At 44.5% G+C, this 18694-nt stretch overlaps 1 protein-coding gene across 1 annotated transcript in view; it reads right to left on the reverse strand.

Moving 5' to 3' along the window:
- Positions 1-18694, reverse strand: part of LOC139422664 (methyl-CpG-binding domain protein 2-like) — a 272964-nt gene that overhangs the window by 38566 nt on the left and 215704 nt on the right. The window contains exons 4-5 of the mRNA XM_071173840.1: positions 8752-8842; positions 3797-3974 (exon numbers count right to left, since the gene is read on the reverse strand). Of these exons, the coding sequence (XP_071029941.1) occupies positions 3797-3974; positions 8752-8842 (269 nt within the window). The remainder of the gene's footprint in view (positions 1-3796; positions 3975-8751; positions 8843-18694) is intronic.

Raw genomic sequence — 18694 nt, forward strand, 5'->3', positions numbered from 1 at the left:
CCTGTTGAGGACTGGGACAATAACACTCCTGTTGAGGACTGGGACAATAACACTCCTGTTGAGGACTGGGACAATAACACTCCTGTTGAGGACTGGGACAATAACACTCCTGTTGAGGACTGGGACAATAACACTCCTGTTGAGGCCTGGGACAATAACACTCCTGTTGAGGACTGGGACAATAACACTCCTGTTGAGGACTGAGACAATAACACTCGTGTTGAGGACTGGGACAATAACACTCCTGTTGAGGACTGGGACAATAAGACTCCTGTTGAGGACTGGGACAATAACACTCCTGTTGAGGACTGGGACAATTAACGTATAACCATTCATTAATTAACATATAACCGACGGTTATGGATTAAGACGGTGATGAAATGAAAATAACCATCATAAGTATTAAAAAACAATGCATTTTGTGTGTTTGGAACCAACAGCTGAGTGTGGTTGAGTGAGATAGAAACACAATGAATAGAACAGACTTGGAACCTCTAATCCTGGCAGTATAACGGGTCAACTCATACGCTCGCTCACTCTACGGCTGCCAGGTATTGTGATGCAATAATTGCCGTGGTAATGTAGAATATTCATTCAAATGATGTTTAATTGATGTGGCTCACGCATTCTATTCATTATTTTTCTATGGCATCACATTCAGTCAGGATGAGGAGGAGAAAATGTACAAAAAAAATGTACAATGTACAAAAAAATTGAGAAAAAAAATGCCCCCCCCCTCCACCCTCGAACACGCATGGTGAATGTTTCCATATGGACTGAAACACTAAGAATTTGCCCATTACATCAGAGAAGAAGCGTATCTCCTAGCCGCACGTGTTCAGTTCTCTCTGTGAGCAGCTCTCTGCAAATGCCAAAATGGTCATTTCAGTTGTGCTGTCGCTCTGTCTCCCTGACGCTAGCTTCCATACAAAACAATAGGCCTCCTGCTCTGGCAGGATTAGAGTTGGGAGGGAGAGGTGGGAGCTCTCTGTGTGTGTGTGTGTGTGTGTGTGTGTGTGTGTGTGTGTGTGTGTGTGTGTGTGTGTGTGTGTGTGTGTGTGTGTGTGTGTGTGTCACAGTGGGAGCTGTCTGAAGTGAGGAGAATCTACTGCAACTCAAACAATTTTCAGGTTTTAATGTCACGTACACAGGTGAAGTGAAAATCCATAACAACGTCATGCCAGAAACGACAAGAAGAAGAACACGAGAAAGTAAGTAATCGTACTATATACAGGGTCAGTAAATACCATACTATATACAGGGTCAGTTAATACCATACTATATACAGGGTCAGTTAATACCATACTATATACAGGGTCAGTTAGTACCATACTATATACAGGGTCAGTTAATACCATACTATATACAGGGTCAGTTAATACCATACTATATACAGGGTCAGTTAATACCATACTATATACAGGGTCAGTAAATACCATACTATATACAGGGTCAGTTAATACTATATACAGGGTCAGTTAATACCATACTATATACAGGGTCAGTTAATACCATACTATATACAGGGTCAGTTAATACCATACTATATACAGGGTCAGTTAGTACCATACTATATACAGGGTCAGTTAATACCATACTATATACAGGGTCAGTTAATACCATACTATTTACAGGGTCAGTTAATACCATACTATATACAGGGTCAGTTAATACCATACTATATACAGGGTCAGTTAATACCATACTATATACAGGGTCAGTTAATACCATACTATATACAGGGTCAGTTAGTACCATACTATATACAGGGTCAGTTAGTACCATACTATATACAGGGTCAGTTAATACCATACTATATACAGGGTCAGTTAATACCATACCATATACAGGGTCAGTTAATACCATACTATATACAGGGTCAGTTAATACCATACTATATACAGGGTCAGTTAATACCATACTATATACAGGGTCAGTTAGTACCATACTATATACAGGGTCAGTTAATACCATATTATATACAGGGTCAGTTAACACTATACTATATACAGGGTCAGTTAGTACCATACTATATACAGGGTCAGTTAATACCATACTATATACAGGGTCAGTTAATACTATATAGAGGGTCAGTTAATACCATACTATATACAGGGTCAGTTAATACCATACTATATACAGGGTCAGTTAGTACCATACTATATACAGGGTCAGTTAATACCATACTATATACAGGGTCAGTTAACACTATACTATATACAGGGTCAGTTAGTACCATACTATATACAGGGTCAGGTAATACCATACTATATACAGGGTCAGTTAATACCATACTATATACAGGGTAGGTTAATGCCATACTATATACAGGGTCAGTTAATACCATACTATATACAGGGTCAGTTAATACCATACTATATACAGGGTCAGTTAATACTATATAGAGGGTCAGTTAATACCATACTATATACAGGGTCAGTTAATACCATACTATATACAGGGTCAGTTAATACCATACTATATACAGGGTCAGTTAATACCATACTATATACAGGGTCAGTTAATACTATATAGAGGGTCAGTTAATACCATACTATATACAGGGTCAGTTAGTACCATACTATATACAGGGTCAGTTAGTACCATACTATATACAGGGTCAGTTAGTACCATACTATTTACAGGGTCAGTTAGTACCATACTATATACAGGGTCAGTTAATACCATACTATATACAGGGTCAGTTAATACTATATACAGGGTCAGTTAATACCATACTATATACAGGGTCAGTAAATACCATACTATATACAGGGTCAGTTAATACCATACTATATACAGGGTCAGTACCATATTATCATTGTACAGGGATACTGGAGTGATGGAAATAGATACTTTTGTATAGATAGTGTATGTGGACACCCCTTCAAATTAGTGGATTCGGCTATTTCAGCCACACCCCGTTGCTGACAGGTGTATAAAATCGAGCACACAGCCACGCAATCTCCATAGACAAACATTGTCAGTAGAACGGCCTTACTGAAGAGCTCAGTGACTTTCAACGTGGCACCGTCATAGGATGACACCTTTCCAAAAAGTTCCAAACAGCCTCTGGAGGCAACGTCAGCACAACTGTTCGTCTGGAGATTCATGAAATGTGTTTTCATGGCCGAGCAGCCGCACACAAGTCTAAGATCACCATGCGCAATGCCAAGAGTCAGCTGGAGTGGTGTAAAGCTGGCCGCCACTGGACTCTGGAGCAGTGGAAACGCGTTCTCTGGCTGTCCGACGGACGAATCTGGGTTTGGCAGATGCCCTGTGACAGTGTGTAGGGCCCTGCGACAGTGTGTGGGGCCCTGCGACAGTGTGTGGGGCCCTGCGACCACAGCAGATCAATACCACAGCAGATCAATACCACATCAGATCAATACCACATCAGATCAATACCACAGCAGATCAATACCACAGCAGATCAATACCACATCAGATCAATACCACATCAGATCAATACCACATCAGATCAATAACACAGCCCACAGCACATCAATACCACAGCAGATCAATAACACAGCCCACAGCACATCAATACCACAGCAGATCAACACCACAGCAGATCAATACCACAGCAGATCAATACCACAGCAGATCAATACCACAGCAGATCAATAACACAGCCCACAGCACATCAATACCACAGCAGATCAATACCACAGCAGATCAATACCACATCAGATCAATACCACAGCAGATCAATACCACAGCTCAGAGGCGAGACGTGCACAGTGCACTGTAATTATGTATGCACTGAGGACCCCGAAACCCACCAGGTTCTTACCGGATGTCCTGATCAGTGACTATGAAGGCCTTACACAGAGGCTGCGACGTGTTGAGCCAGATAGCAGGGTTCTTCTCTGCAGCCGAGGTCGTCTGGCCCGTGATGGGGGAGGAGCTCATGTGGAGGGCGCTGGCGATGGCCGAGAGGAGCGTCTCGTCTGACGTGTCTGGCCCCACGCCTGATACAGGACAACACGACGGCAGGAACATGGGTCACAAACAGAACAATAGGCAGAACACCCCAACCTCCACAGACGAACTCACATAACTCATTGTGTTTGTTTAAATGACTCATTATGTCTTGGACTTTTAATTAAAAAAAAATTGCTTGACTCTTTCTTCTATACTTGCTGCATTGTCTAGGAGGTCAACCTCTATCTAGAGGTAAAGCTGTCGAGAGGTCAACCTGTCGAGAGGTCAACCTGTAATGAATAATGTATGAATTTCATTGGACTGTCAAGAGGTGAACCAGCAAATAAGCATTTCATTGGACTGTGTCCTTCATGTATATCAGGTCAGTAGACTGTGTTCTTCAGGTATATCAGGCCAGTAGACTGTGTTCTTCATGTATTTCAGGTCATTAGACTGTGTTCTTCATGTATTTCAGGTATATCAGGTCATTAGACTGTGTTCTTCAGGGTATATCAGGTCATTAGACTGTTCTTCATGTAAATCAGGTATATCAGGTCATTAGACTGTGTTCTTCAGGTATATCAGGTATATCAGGTCAGTAGACTGTGTTCTTCATGTACATCAGGTCATTAGACTGTGTTCTTCATGTATTTCAGGTATATCAGGTCATTAGACTGTGTTCTTCAGGGTATATCAGGTCATTAGACTGTTCTTCATGTAAATCAGGTATATCAGGTCATTAGACTGTGTTCTTCAGGTATATCAGGTATATCAGGTCAGTAGACTGTGTTCTTCATGTGTATCAGGTATATCAGGTCATTAGACTGTGTTCTTCAGGTATATCAGGGTATTAGACTGTGTTCTTCAGGTATATCAGGTATATCAGGTCATTAGACTGTGTTCTTCATGTATATCAGGTATATCAGGTCATCAGACTGTGTTCTTCAGGTATATCAGGTCATTAGACGGTGTTCTTCATGTATATCAGGTATATCAGGTCATTAGACTGTGTTCTTCAGGTATATCAGGTCATTAGACTGTGTTCTTCATGTATATCAGGTATATCAGGTCATTAGACTGTGTTCTTCATGTATATCAGGTATATCAGGTCATTAGACTGTGTTCTTCATGTATATCAGGTATATCAGGTCATTAGACTGTGTTCTTCATGTATATCAGGTATATCAGGTCATTAGACTGTTCTTCATGTATATCAGGTATATCAGGTCATTAGACTGTGTTCTTCATGTATATCAGGTCATTAGACTGTGTTCTTCAGGTATTTCAGGTATATCAGGTCATTAGACTGTGTTCTTCATGTATATCAGGTATATCAGGTCATTAGACTGTGTTCTTCATGTATATCAGGTATATCAGGTCATTAGACTGTGTTCTTCAGGTATATCAGGTCATTAGACTGTGTTCTTCATGTATATCATGTCATTAGACTGTTCTTCATGTATATCAGGTATATCAGGTCAGTAGACTGTGTTCATGTATATCAGGTATATCAGGTCATTAGACTGTGTTCTTCATGTATATCAGGTATATATCAGGTCATTAGACTGTGTTCTTCAGGTATTCAGGTATATCAGGTCATTAGACTGTGTTCTTCATGTATATCAGGTATATCAGGTCATTAGACTGTGTTCTTCAGGTATATCAGGTCATTAGACTGTTCTTCATGTATATCAGGTACATCAGGTCATCAGACTGTGTTCTTCATGTATATCAGGTATATATCAGGTCATTAGACTGTGTTCTTCATGTATATCAGGTATATATCAGGTCATTAGACTGTGTTCTTCAGGTATATCAGGTCATTAGACTGTGTTCTTCATGTATATCAGGTATATCAGGTCATTAGACTGTGTTCTTCATGTATATCAGGTATATCAGGTCATTAGACTGTGTTCTTCATGTATATCAGGTATATATCAGGTCATTAGACTGTGTTCTTCATGTATATCAGGTATATCAGGTCATTAGACTGTGTTCTTCATGTATATCAGGTATATCAGGTCATTAGACTGTGTTCTTCATGTATATCAGGTATATATCAGGTCATTAGACTGTGTTCTTCATGTATATCAGGTATATCAGGTCATTAGACTGTGTTCTTCATGTATATCAGGTATATCAGGTCATTAGACTGTGTTCTTCATGTATATCAGGTATATCAGGTCAGTAGACTGTGTTCTTCATGTGTATCAGGTATATCAGGTCATTAGACTGTGTTCTTCAGGTATATCAGGGTATTAGACTGTGTTCTTCAGGTATATCAGGTATATCAGGTCATTAGACTGTGTTCTTCATGTATATCAGGTATATCAGGTCATCAGACTGTGTTCTTCAGGTATATCAGGTCATTAGACGGTGTTCTTCATGTATATCAGGTATATCAGGTCATTAGACTGTGTTCTTCAGGTATATCAGGTCATTAGACTGTGTTCTTCATGTATATCAGGTATATCAGGTCATTAGACTGTGTTCTTCATGTATATCAGGTATATCAGGTCATTAGACTGTGTTCTTCATGTATATCAGGTATATCAGGTCATTAGACTGTGTTCTTCATGTATATCAGGTATATCAGGTCATTAGACTGTTCTTCATGTATATCAGGTATATCAGGTCATTAGACTGTGTTCTTCATGTATATCAGGTCATTAGACTGTGTTCTTCAGGTATTTCAGGTATATCAGGTCATTAGACTGTGTTCTTCATGTATATCAGGTATATCAGGTCATTAGACTGTGTTCTTCAGGTATATCAGGTCATTAGACTGTGTTCTTCATGTATATCAGGTATATCAGGTCATTAGACTGTGTTCTTCATGTATATCAGGTATATCAGGTCATTAGACTGTGTTCTTCATGTATATCAGGTATATATCAGGTCATTAGACTGTGTTCTTCATGTATATCAGGTATATATCAGGTCATTAGACTGTGTTCTTCATGTATATCAGGTATATCAGGTCATTAGACTGTGTTCTTCATGTATATCAGGTATATCAGGTCATTAGACTGTGTTCTTCATGTATATCAGGTATATCAGGTCAGTAGACTGTGTTCTTCATGTGTATCAGGTATATCAGGTCATTAGACTGTGTTCTTCAGGTATATCAGGGTATTAGACTGTGTTCTTCAGGTATATCAGGTATATCAGGTCATTAGACTGTGTTCTTCATGTATATCAGGTATATCAGGTCATCAGACTGTGTTCTTCAGGTATATCAGGTCATTAGACGGTGTTCTTCATGTATATCAGGTATATCAGGTCATTAGACTGTGTTCTTCAGGTATATCAGGTCATTAGACTGTGTTCTTCATGTATATCAGGTATATCAGGTCATTAGACTGTGTTCTTCATGTATATCAGGTATATCAGGTCATTAGACTGTGTTCTTCATGTATATCAGGTATATCAGGTCATTAGACGACTGTTCTTCATGTATATCAGGTATATCAGGTCATTAGACTGTGTTCTTCATGTATATCAGGTCATTAGACTGTGTTCTTCAGGTATTTCAGGTATATCAGGTCATTAGACTGTGTTCTTCATGTATATCAGGTATATCAGGTCATTAGACTGTGTTCTTCATGTATATCAGGTATATCAGGTCATTAGACTGTGTTCTTCAGGTATATCAGGTCATTAGACTGTGTTCTTCATGTATATCATGTCATTAGACTGTTCTTCATGTATATCAGGTATATCAGGTCAGTAGACTGTGTTCATGTATATCAGGTATATCAGGTCATTAGACTGTGTTCTTCATGTATATCAGGTATATATCAGGTCATTAGACTGTGTTCTTCAGGTATTCAGGTATATCAGGTCATTAGACTGTGTTCTTCATGTATATCAGGTATATCAGGTCATTAGACTGTGTTCTTCATGTATATCAGGTATATCAGGTCATTAGACTGTGTTCTTCATGTATATCAGGTATATATCAGGTCATTAGACTGTGTTCTTCATGTATATCAGGTATATCAGGTCATTAGACTGTGTTCTTCATGTATATCAGGTATATCAGGTCATTAGACTGTGTTCTTCATGTATATCAGGTATATATCAGGTCATTAGACTGTGTTCTTCATGTATATCAGGTATATATCAGGTCATTAGACTGTGTTCTTCATGTATATCAGGTATATCAGGTCATTAGACTGTGTTCTTCATGTATATCAGGTATATCAGGTCATTAGACTGTGTTCTTCATGTATATCAGGTATATCAGGTCATTAGACTGTGTTCTTCATGTATATCAGGTATATCAGGTCATTAGACTGTGGTCTTCATGTATATCAGGTATATCAGGTCATTAGACTGTGTTCTTCATGTATATCAGGTATATCAGGTCATTAGACTGTGTTCTTCATGTATATCAGGTATATATCAGGTCATTAGACTGTGTTCTTCATGTATATCAGATATATCAGGTCATTAGACTGTGTTCTTCATGTATATCAGGTATATATCAGGTCATTAGACTGTGTTCTTCATGTATATCAGATATATCAGGTCATTAGACTGTGTCCTTCATGTATATCAGGTCATTAGACTGTGTTCTTCATGTATATCAGTTATATATGATGAATAAACAGACTTCAACTTATATGTATTCTATCTGACAGTCCAGTGTATTTTATTCATAATAGATCTGTAAATATATTGAACTAATAATGGATCAAATACATTATAACTATGACTATGATAATGTGGTTATGTACAACTATAACATGATTGATAACCTGATATGAGTAATAATAGGCTAATGAAACTAAACAAACAGACGACAGGCAGGGCTCCTACTTGTTAAACCCTTGGGAAGCTCCATGCTCCTGAGGACCTCTTCTGTGATAGCTGACACCCTCAGGCCTTTCAACCGCTTCTCCCAGAACAGCTGCAAGCACAACAGACAGGTGATGAGTGAGGAAGAGGAGGAGAGGGATAGAACAGTGAGGAAGAAGAGGAGAGGGATAGAACAGTGAGGAAGAGGAGGAGGGGAGGGATAGAACAGTGAGGAAGAGGAGGAGAGGGATAGAACAGTGAGGAAGAGGAGGAGAGGGATAGAACAGTGAGGAAGAGGAGGGGAGGGATAGAACAGTGAGGAAGAAGAGGAGAGGGATAGAACGGTGAGGAAGAAGAGGAGAGGGATAGAACAGTGAGGAAGAGGAGGAGAGGGATAAAACAGTGAGGAAGAGGAGGAGAGGGATAGAACGGTGAGGAAGAGGAGGGGAGGGATAGAACAGTGAGGAAGAGGAGGGGAGGGATAGAACAGTGAGGAAGAGGAGGGGAGGGATAGAACAGTGAGGAAGAGGAGGAGGGGAGGGATAGAACAGTGAGGAAGAGGAGGAGGGGAGGGATAGAACAGTGAGGAAGAGGAGGGGAGGGATAGAACAGTGAGGAAGAGGAGGAGAGGGATAGAACAGTGAGGAAGAGGAGGAGGGGAGGGATAGAACAGTGAGGAAGAGGAGGAGAGGGATAGAACAGTGAGGAAGAGGAGGAGAGGGATAGAACAGTGAGGAAGAGGAGGGGAGGGATAAAACAGTGAGGAAAAGGAGGAGAGGGATAGAACGGTGAGGAAGAAGAGGAGAGGGATAGAACAGTGAGGAAGAGGAAGAGAGGGATAAAACAGTGAGGAAGAGGAGGAGAGGGATAAAACAGTGAGGAAGAGGAGGAGAGGGATAGAACGGTGAGGAAGAGGAGGGGAGGGATAGAACAGTGAGGAAGAGGAGGGGAGGGATAGAACAGTGAGGAAGAGGAGGAGGGGAGAGATAGAACAGTGAGGAAGAGGAGGGGAGGGATAAAACAGTGAGGAAGAGGAGGAGAGGGATAGAACGGTGAGGAAGAGGAGGGGAGGGATAGAACAGTGAGGAAGAGGAGGGGAGGGATAGAACAGTGAGGAAGAGGTGAGGGATAGAACAGTGAGGAAGAGGAGGAGAGGGATAGAACAGTGAGGAAGAGGAGGGGAGGGATAGAACAGTGAGGAAGAGGGGAGGGATAGAACAGTGAGGAAGAGGAGGAGAGGGATAGAACAGTGAGGAAGAGGAGGCGAGGGATAGAACAGTGAGGAAGAGGAGGAGGGGAGGGATAGAACAGTGAGGAAGAGGAGGGGAGGGATAAAACAGTGAGGAAGAGGAGGAGAGGGATAGAACGGTGAGGAAGAGGAGGGGAGGGATAGAACAGTGAGGAAGAGGAGGGGAGGGATAGAACAGTGAGGAAGAGGGGAGGGATAGAACAGTGAGGAAGAGGAGGAGAGGGATACAACAGTGAGGAAGAGGAGAGGAGGGATAAAACAGTGAGGAGGAAGAGGAGGGGAGGGATAGAACAGCGAGGAAGAGGGGAGGGATAGAACGGTGAGGAAGAGGGGAGGGATAAAACAGTGAGGAAGAGGAGGGGAGGGATAAAACAGTTAGGAGGAAGAGGGGAGGGATAGAACAGTGAGGAAGAGGAGGGGAGGGATAGAACAGTGAGGAAGAGGAGGGGAGGGATAGAACAGTGAGGAAGAGGAGGAGAGGGATAGAACAGTGAGGAAGAGGAGGAGAGGGATAGAACTGTGAAGGGGAAGAGGAGGGGAGGGATAGAACATTGAGGAAGAGGAGGGGAGGGATAAAACAGTGAGGAGGAAGAGGAGGGGAGGGATAAAACAGTGAGGAAGAGGAGTGGAGGGATAAAACAGTGAGGAAGAGGAGGGGAGGGATAGAACAGTGAGGAAGAGGAGGAGAGGGATAGAACGGTGAGGAAGAGGAGGGGAGGGATAAAACAGTGAGGAAGAGGAGGGGAGGGATAGAACGGTGAGGAAGAGGAGGGGAGGGATAAGACAGTGAGGAGGAAGAGGGGAGGGATAGAACAGTGAGGAAGAGGGGAGGGATAGAACGGTGAGGAAGAGGAGGGGAGGGATAGAACAGTGAGGAAGAGGAGGAGAGGGATAGAACAGTGAAGAGGAAGAGGAGTAGAGGGATAGAACAGTGAAGAGGAAGAGGAGGAGGGATAGAACAGTGAGGAAGAGGAGGGGAGGCATAAAACAGTGAAGAGGAAGAGGAGGGGAGGGATAAAACAGTGAGGAGGAAGAGGAGGGGAGGGATAAAAAAGTGAGGAAGAGGGGAGGGATAAAACAGTGAGGAAGAGGAGGGGAGGGATAGAACAGTGAGGAAGAGGAGGAGAGGGATAGAACAGTGAGGAAGAGGAGGAGAGGGATAGAACAGTGAGGAAGAGGAGGAAGAGGAGGAGAGGGATAGAACAGTGAGGAAGAGGAGGAGAGGGATAGAACAGTGAGGAAGAGGAGGGGAGGGATAGAACAGTGAGGAGGAAGAGGGGAGGGATAGAACAGTGAAGAGGCAGAGGAGGAAGAGGAGGAGAGGGATGGTATTTATCACACTGGAGAGTTCATTCATGCCTAGCTATAAATCTATCAGGCCCCTAGATGTATAAATCCTGCAGCCTCAACAGAAACACTACAGAGAATAAACTGCTGGGCTTAGGGCCAACTAAGACCTTCAAAACCAGACGAGCCGAGCGGGCTGACCGAGAGAGAAAGACCCAAAGAGACACATAATAGCCATGCTAGCCTTCCCTAGGCATGGTAGGGGATGGCTCCACTATAAAGGGGTGTGACGGTAGCAGATCAACCAACCATCGCCTGTCTCCCTTTGCTTAGTCCTAAACTAATCCTCTTTCCAGTTAGAGAGAGGCACTGTAGCATCTTCCTCACTTCAATACAAGGACATTCCACTTTTGCCCACTTCTAGAAAAAATGTAGGAGGCAATTCACTCCTACTCCCAGAAAGTGACTCTGCTGGCTCATAGCCAGACCAGAAATAGGCCTAGTCAGAGAAACCTAGATATAGAGAGACCTAGTCAGAGAGACCTAGATATCGCTGCCTAGTCAGAGAGACCTAGATGTCGCTGCCTCGTCAGAGACCTAGATATCGCTGCCTAGTCAGAGACCTAGATATCGCTGCCTCGTCAGAGACCTAGATATCGCTGCCTCGTCAGAGACCTAGATATCGCTGCCTCGTCAGAGACCTAAATATCGCTGCCTAGTCAGAGACCTAGATATCGCTGCCTCGTCAGAGACCTAGATATCGCTGCCTAGTCAGCGACCTAGATATCGCTGCCTAGTCAGAGACCTAGATATCGCTGCCTCGTCAGAGACCTAGATATCGCTGCCTCGTCAGAGACCTAGATATCGCTACCTAGTCAGAGACCTAGATATCGCTGCCTAGTCAGCGACCTAGATATCGCTGCCTAGTCAGAGAGACCTAGATATCGCTGCCTAGTCAGAGAGACCAGATATAGAGACCTAGATATCTCTGCCAAGTCGGAGAGGCCTAGATATCGCTGCCTAGTCGAAGAGGCCTAGATATCGCTGCCTAGTCGAAGAGGCCTAGATATCGCTGCCTAGTCGAAGAGGCCTAGATATCGCTGCCTAGTCGGAGGCCTAGATATCGCTGCCTAGTCGGAGGCCTAGATATTGCTGCCAAGTCAGAGAGACCTAGATATCGCTGCCTAGTCAGAGAGACCTAGATATCGCTGCCTAGTCAGAGAGACCTAGATATCTCTGCCTAGTCAGAGAGACCTAGATATAGAGGCCTAGATATAGAGACCTAGATATAGAGACCTAGATATAGAGACCTAGATATAGAGGCCTAGATATATAGACCTAGATATATAGACCTAGATATATAGACCTAGATATATAGACCTAGATATATAGACCTAGATATATAGACCTAGATATAGAGACCTAGATATATAGACCTAGATATATAGACCTAGATATATAGACCTAGATATAGAGACCTAGATATATAGACCTAGATATATAGACCTAGATATAGAGACCTAGATATAGAGACCTAGATATAGAGACCTAGATATAGAGACCTAGATATAGAGACCTAGATATAGAGACCTAGATATAGAGACCTACATATAGAGCTAGATATATAGATCTAGATATATAGACCTACATATAGAGCTAGATATATAGATCTAGATATATAGACCTACATATAGAGCTAGATATATAGATCTAGATATATAGAACTAGATATATAGACCTAGATATATAGACCTAGATATATAGACCTAGATATATAGGCCTACATATAGAGCTAGATATATAGACCTACATATAGAGCTAGATATATAGACCTAGATATATAGATCTAGATATATAGACCTACATATAGAGCTAGATATATAGATCTAGATATATAGAACTAGATATATAGACCTACATATAGAGCTAGATATATAGACCTAGATATATAGACCTAGATATATAGACCTAGATATATAGACCTAGATATATAGATCTAGATATATAGACCTACATATAGAGCTAGATATATAGACCTAGATATATAGACCTAGATATATAGACCTAGATATATAGATCTAGATATATAGACCTACATATAGAGCTAGATATATAGACCTAGATATATAGATCTAGATATATAGACCTACATATAGAGCTAGATATATAGATGTAGATATATAGACCTACATATAGAGCTAGATATATAGACCTAGATATATAGATCTAGATATATAGACCTACATATAGAGACCTAGATATAGAGACCTAGATATAGAGACCTAGATATAGAGGCCTAGATATAGAGGCCTAGATATAGAGACCTAAATTTATATACCTAGATTTATATCTCTACCTAGTCAGAGAAACCTAGATATATAGATCTAGATATAGAGACCTAGATATAGAGACCTAGATATATAGACCTAGATATATAGACCTAGATATAGAGACCTAGATATAGAGACCTAGATATATAGATCTAGATATAGAGACCTAGATATAGAGACCTAGATATAGAGACCTAGATATATAGACCTAGATATAGAGACCTAGATATAGAGACCTAGATATAGAGGCCTAGATATAGAGGCCTAGATATAGAGACCTAAATTTATAGACCTAGATAAAGAGACCTAGATATAGAGACCTAGATATATAGAACTGGATATAGAGACCTAGATATATAGAACTGGATATAGAGACCTAGATATAGAGACCTAGATATATAGATCTAGATATATAGATCTATATCTCTGCAGTGGCAGAACTTAGTGTGGAGCAGCAAAAGCGTTGGAACAATAACACTGTGTATAGAAAAGGCCTACTTCTTGCTGCCATACATTGCATATTGAACAGGTTTCACTTGTAAAATCCTTCTTTTTTTTTTATCTCAATGAGAAAAACCTGTATTCAAGTGTTGCATCTAGCTAACGCTACAACTCGGGTTACAAAGGGAGGATGTGTTAGTGGAAACCTTTGAAAGTTTACCAGTAAACTACCAGAATTTTTGTAACTTTCAAGGATTTTAAGTAATTTATCACAGGACATTAGTGGCCATTTTGGGTACTTCAGATTATCACCGGTGTCTTTAATAATCTCTGGCCCCGTGATCAAATAAGATGATTTTAAAATAAAAAAAATTGAATGACAAAGCTGTAAAACATTATCCTAAATATGATACATGAATTTAGTGGATACAATTAGTGTTTAATATGAGGGTTTCAGTATTAAATAATAATTAGCATTAAAAATAAAATGTTACTATGTCAACATGTATTGGTTGTAAATGTTTTGGTCTATAGCTGGAAGAGTTCATTGAAAATAATGCCATTGTTGATTAGATGCTATTTTCATTAATTAGGCTATTTTCTCTTGAGCCACTTTTTTATTTTATTTTACCTTTATTTAACTAGGCAAGTCAGTTAAGAACACATTCTTATTTTCAATGACGGCCTACAGGGGAACAGTGGGTTAACTGCCTTGTTCAGGGGGCAGAACGACAGATTTTTACCTTGTCAGCTCGGGGATTCGAACTTGCAAACCTTTCGGTTACTAGTCCAACGCTCTAACCACTAGGCTACCCTACCTAGTCTAGTCTATCCACTAAAAACTACTGGACAATATGGACACAGATATACAAAAATTATACTAGAGTATATATATCCTGGTTATTCTTTATTCTTACTTGCATTCTTGCATTTTCTGAGGCTGGTAATGAACGTATCCTCTGCAGCTCTGGGTCCAGAGGTACCTCTGGGTCTTTCCTGTGGTCCTCATGAGAGCCAGTTTCATCATAGCACTTGATGGGTTTTTACGACTGCCTTGAAGGAACTTTTAAAGTTCATGACATTTTCCGGATTGACTGACCTTCATGTCTTAAAGTAATGATGGACTGTCGTTTCTCTTTGCTTATTTGAGCTGTTCTTGCCATAAAATGGACTTGGTTAAACACTTTTCTGGTTACAACATGATTCCATATGTGTTATTTCATAGTTTTGATGTCTTCACTATTATTCAACCCTTGAATGAGTAGGTGTGTCCACAACTTTAACTACTACTGTATATTTAAGTCTAAATGACCAAAATTACCATAGATTGCCACAGATAACCTGTTATTCAACCAAAATGACTGAAGGGGGGAGGGGGACGGGGGCAGGGGACGGGGGCAGGGGACGGGGGGTGGAGGACGGGAGGGGGGCGGGGGTTGCAGGGGTTCTAAAGCGCTGGCTCAAAATGTTAGCTGCTTGATAACAAGGTCAGTGATCAATAGTTCATCTCTTATTAAAGAGAGTCTAAATCTGTGTGGCGGTTTATCCCCTGTCCCCCGGTGAGGTTTATCCCCTGTCCCCCGGTGAGGTTTATCCCCCGTCCCCCGGTGAGGTTTATCCCCTGTCCCCCGGTGAGGTTTATCCCCCGTCCCCCGGTGAGGTTTATCCCTCGTCCCCCGGTGAGGTTTATACCCCGTCCCCCGGTGAGGTTTATATCCCGTCCCCCGGTGAGGTTTATCCCCTGTCCCCCGGTGAGGTTTATCCCCTGTCCCCCGGTGAGGTTTATCCCCCGTCCCCCGGTGAGGTTTATCCCCCGTCCCCCGGTGAGGTTTATCCCCCGTCCCCCGGTGAGGTTTATCCCCCGTCCCCCGGTGAGGTTTATCCCCCGTCCCCCGGTGAGGTTTATCCCCCGTCCCCCGGTGAGGTTTATACCCCGTCCCCCGGTGAGGTTTATATCCCGTCCCCCGGTGAGGTTTATCCCCTGTCCCCCGGTGAGGTTTATCCCCTGTCCCCCGGTGAGGTTTATCCCCCGTCCCCCGGTGAGGTTTATCCCCCGTCCCCCGGTGAGGTTTATACCCTGTCCCCCGGTGAGGTTTATCCCCCGTCCCCCGGTAACAAGGTCAGTGATCAATAGTTCATCTCTTATTAAAGAGAGTCTAAATCTGTGTGGCGGTTTATCCCCCGTCCCCCGGTGAGGTTTATCCCCCATCCCCCGGTGAGGTTTATACCCTGTCCCCCGGTGAGGTTTATACCCCGTCCCCCGGTGAGGTTTATACCCTGTCCCCGGTGAGGTTTATCCCCTGTCCCCCGGTGAGGTTTATCCCCCGGTGAGGTTTATACCCCGTACCCCCGGTGAGGTTTATCCCCCGGTGAGGTTTATACCCCGTCCCCCGGTGAGGTTTATCCCCCGTCCCCCGGTGAGGTTTATACCCCGTCCCCCGGTGAGGTTTATACCCCGTCCCCCGGTGAGGTTTATACCCCGTCCCCCGGTGAGGTTTATACCCTGTCCCCCGGTGAGGTTTATCCCCTGTCCCCCGGTGAGGTTTATCCCCTGTCCCCCGGTGAGGTTTATCCCCTGTCCCCCGGTGAGGTTTATACCCCGTCCCCCGGTGAGGTTTATACCCCTGTCCCCCGGTGAGGTTTATCCCCTGTCCCCCGGTGAGGTTTATCCCCTGTCCCCCGGTGAGGTTTATCCCCTGTCCCCCGGTGAGGTTTATCCCCTGTCCCCCGGTGAGGTTTACCCCCCCGTCCCCCGGTGAGGTTTATACCCTGTCCCCCGGTGAAGTTTATCCCCTGTCCCCCGGTGAGGTTTATCCCCTGTCCCCCGGTGAGGTTTATACCCCGTCCCCCGGTGAGGTTTATACTCCCCCGCCCCCCGTACCCCCGGTGAGGTTTACACACACACACTCTCTCTCTCTCTCTCTCACACACACACACACACCCACCCACACACACATCCAAACCCCCCCCCACACACACACACACAGTCGTCATCTATGGATCAGTGTCTCCATCTCGTCTATTCCCCTCTAGCTTCTCCTCTTCCCTGATGAGCAGACCGACACTTTATTACCCCAGCTCTTTATTACCTATGATAATGTCTTCACACCTAATTGGCTGTTGCCACGGTGACAGCCAACCCCCATTTCCCCACGGTAATTTCCTGAAAGGTTAAAGGCAAGGGGAGAGGGGCAGAGTAGAGTGAGTAGGAAGGGGGGGGGGGGGGGGGGGGGTGAGTAGGAAGGGGGGAGGTCTTCAGGGAGGAGTGGGTGGAGAGGGGGGTGAGTAGGAAGGGGGGAGGTATTCAGGGAGGGAGTGGGTGGAGAGGGTGGTGAGTAGGAAGGGGGGAGGTCTTCAGGGAGGGAGTGGGTGGAGAGGGGGGTGAGTAGGAAGGGGTGTCTTCAGGGAGGAGTGGGTGGAGAGGGGGGTGAGTAGGAAGGGGGGGGGGGTCTTCAGGGAGGGAGTGGGTGGAGAGGGGGGTGAGTGGGAAGGGGGAGGTCTTCAGGGAGGAGTGGGTGGAGAGGGGGGTGAGTAGGAAGGGGGGAGGTCTTCAGGGAGGAGTGGGTGGAGAGGGGGGTGAGTAGGAAGGGGGGAGGTATTCAGGGAGGGAGTGGGTGGAGAGGGTGGTGAGTAGGAAGGGGGGAGGTCTTCAGGGAGGGAGTGGGTGGAGAGGGGGGTGAGTAGGAAGGGGGGTCTTCAGGGAGGAGTGGGTGGAGAGGGGGGTGAGTAGGAAGGGGGGGTCTTCAGGGAGGAGTGGGTGGAGAGGGGTGTAAATAGGAAGGGGGAGGTCTTCAGGGAAGGAGTGGGTGGAGAGGGGGGTGAGTAGGAAGGGGGGGGGTCTTCAGGGAAGGAGTGGGTGGAGAGGGGGGTGAGTAGGAAGGGGGGGGTCTTCAGGGAAGGAGTGGGTGGAGAGGGGGGTGAGTAGGAAGGGGGAGGTCTTCAGGGAAGGAGTGGGTGGAGAGGGGGGTGAGTAGGAAGGGGGAGGGGGGTCTTCAGGGAGGAGTGGGTGTAGAGGGGGGTGAGTAGGAAGGGGGGGTCTTCAGGGAGGAGTGGGTGGAGAGGGGTGTAAATAGGAAGGGGGAGGTCTTCAGGGAAGGAGTGGGTGGAGAGGGGGGTGAGTAGGAAGGGGGAGGTCTTCAGGGAGGAGTGGGTGGAGAGGGGGGTGAGTAGGAAGGGGGAGGTCTTCAGGGAGGAGTGGGTGGCGAGGGGGGTGAGTAGGAAGGGGGGGTCTTCAGGGAAGGAGTGGGTGGAGAGGGGGGTGAGTAGGAAGGGGGAGGTCTTCAGGGAGGAGTGGGTGGAGAGGGTGGTGAGTAGGAAGGGGGGAGGTCTTCAGGGAGGAGTGGGTGGAGAGGGTGGTGAGTAGGAAGGGGGAGGTCTTCAGGGAGGAGTGGGTGGAGAGGGGGGTGAGTAGGAAGGGGTGTAAATAGGAAGGGGGAGGTCTTCAGGGAAGGAGTGGGTGGAGAGGGGGGTGAGTAGGAAGGGGGAGGTGAGTAGGAAGGGGGAGGTCTTCAGGGAAGGAGTGGGTGGAGAGGGGGGTGAGTAGGAAGGGGGAGGGGGGTCTTCAGGGAGGAGTGGGTGGAGAGGGGGGTGAGTAGGAAGGGGGGTCTTCAGGGAGGGAGTAGGTGGAGAGGGGGGTGAGTAGGAAGGGGGAGGTCTT

This window comes from Oncorhynchus clarkii, chromosome 12, assembly GCF_045791955.1.
Source record: "Oncorhynchus clarkii lewisi isolate Uvic-CL-2024 chromosome 12, UVic_Ocla_1.0, whole genome shotgun sequence".
Classification (NCBI taxonomy): Eukaryota; Metazoa; Chordata; class Actinopteri; order Salmoniformes; family Salmonidae; genus Oncorhynchus; species Oncorhynchus clarkii.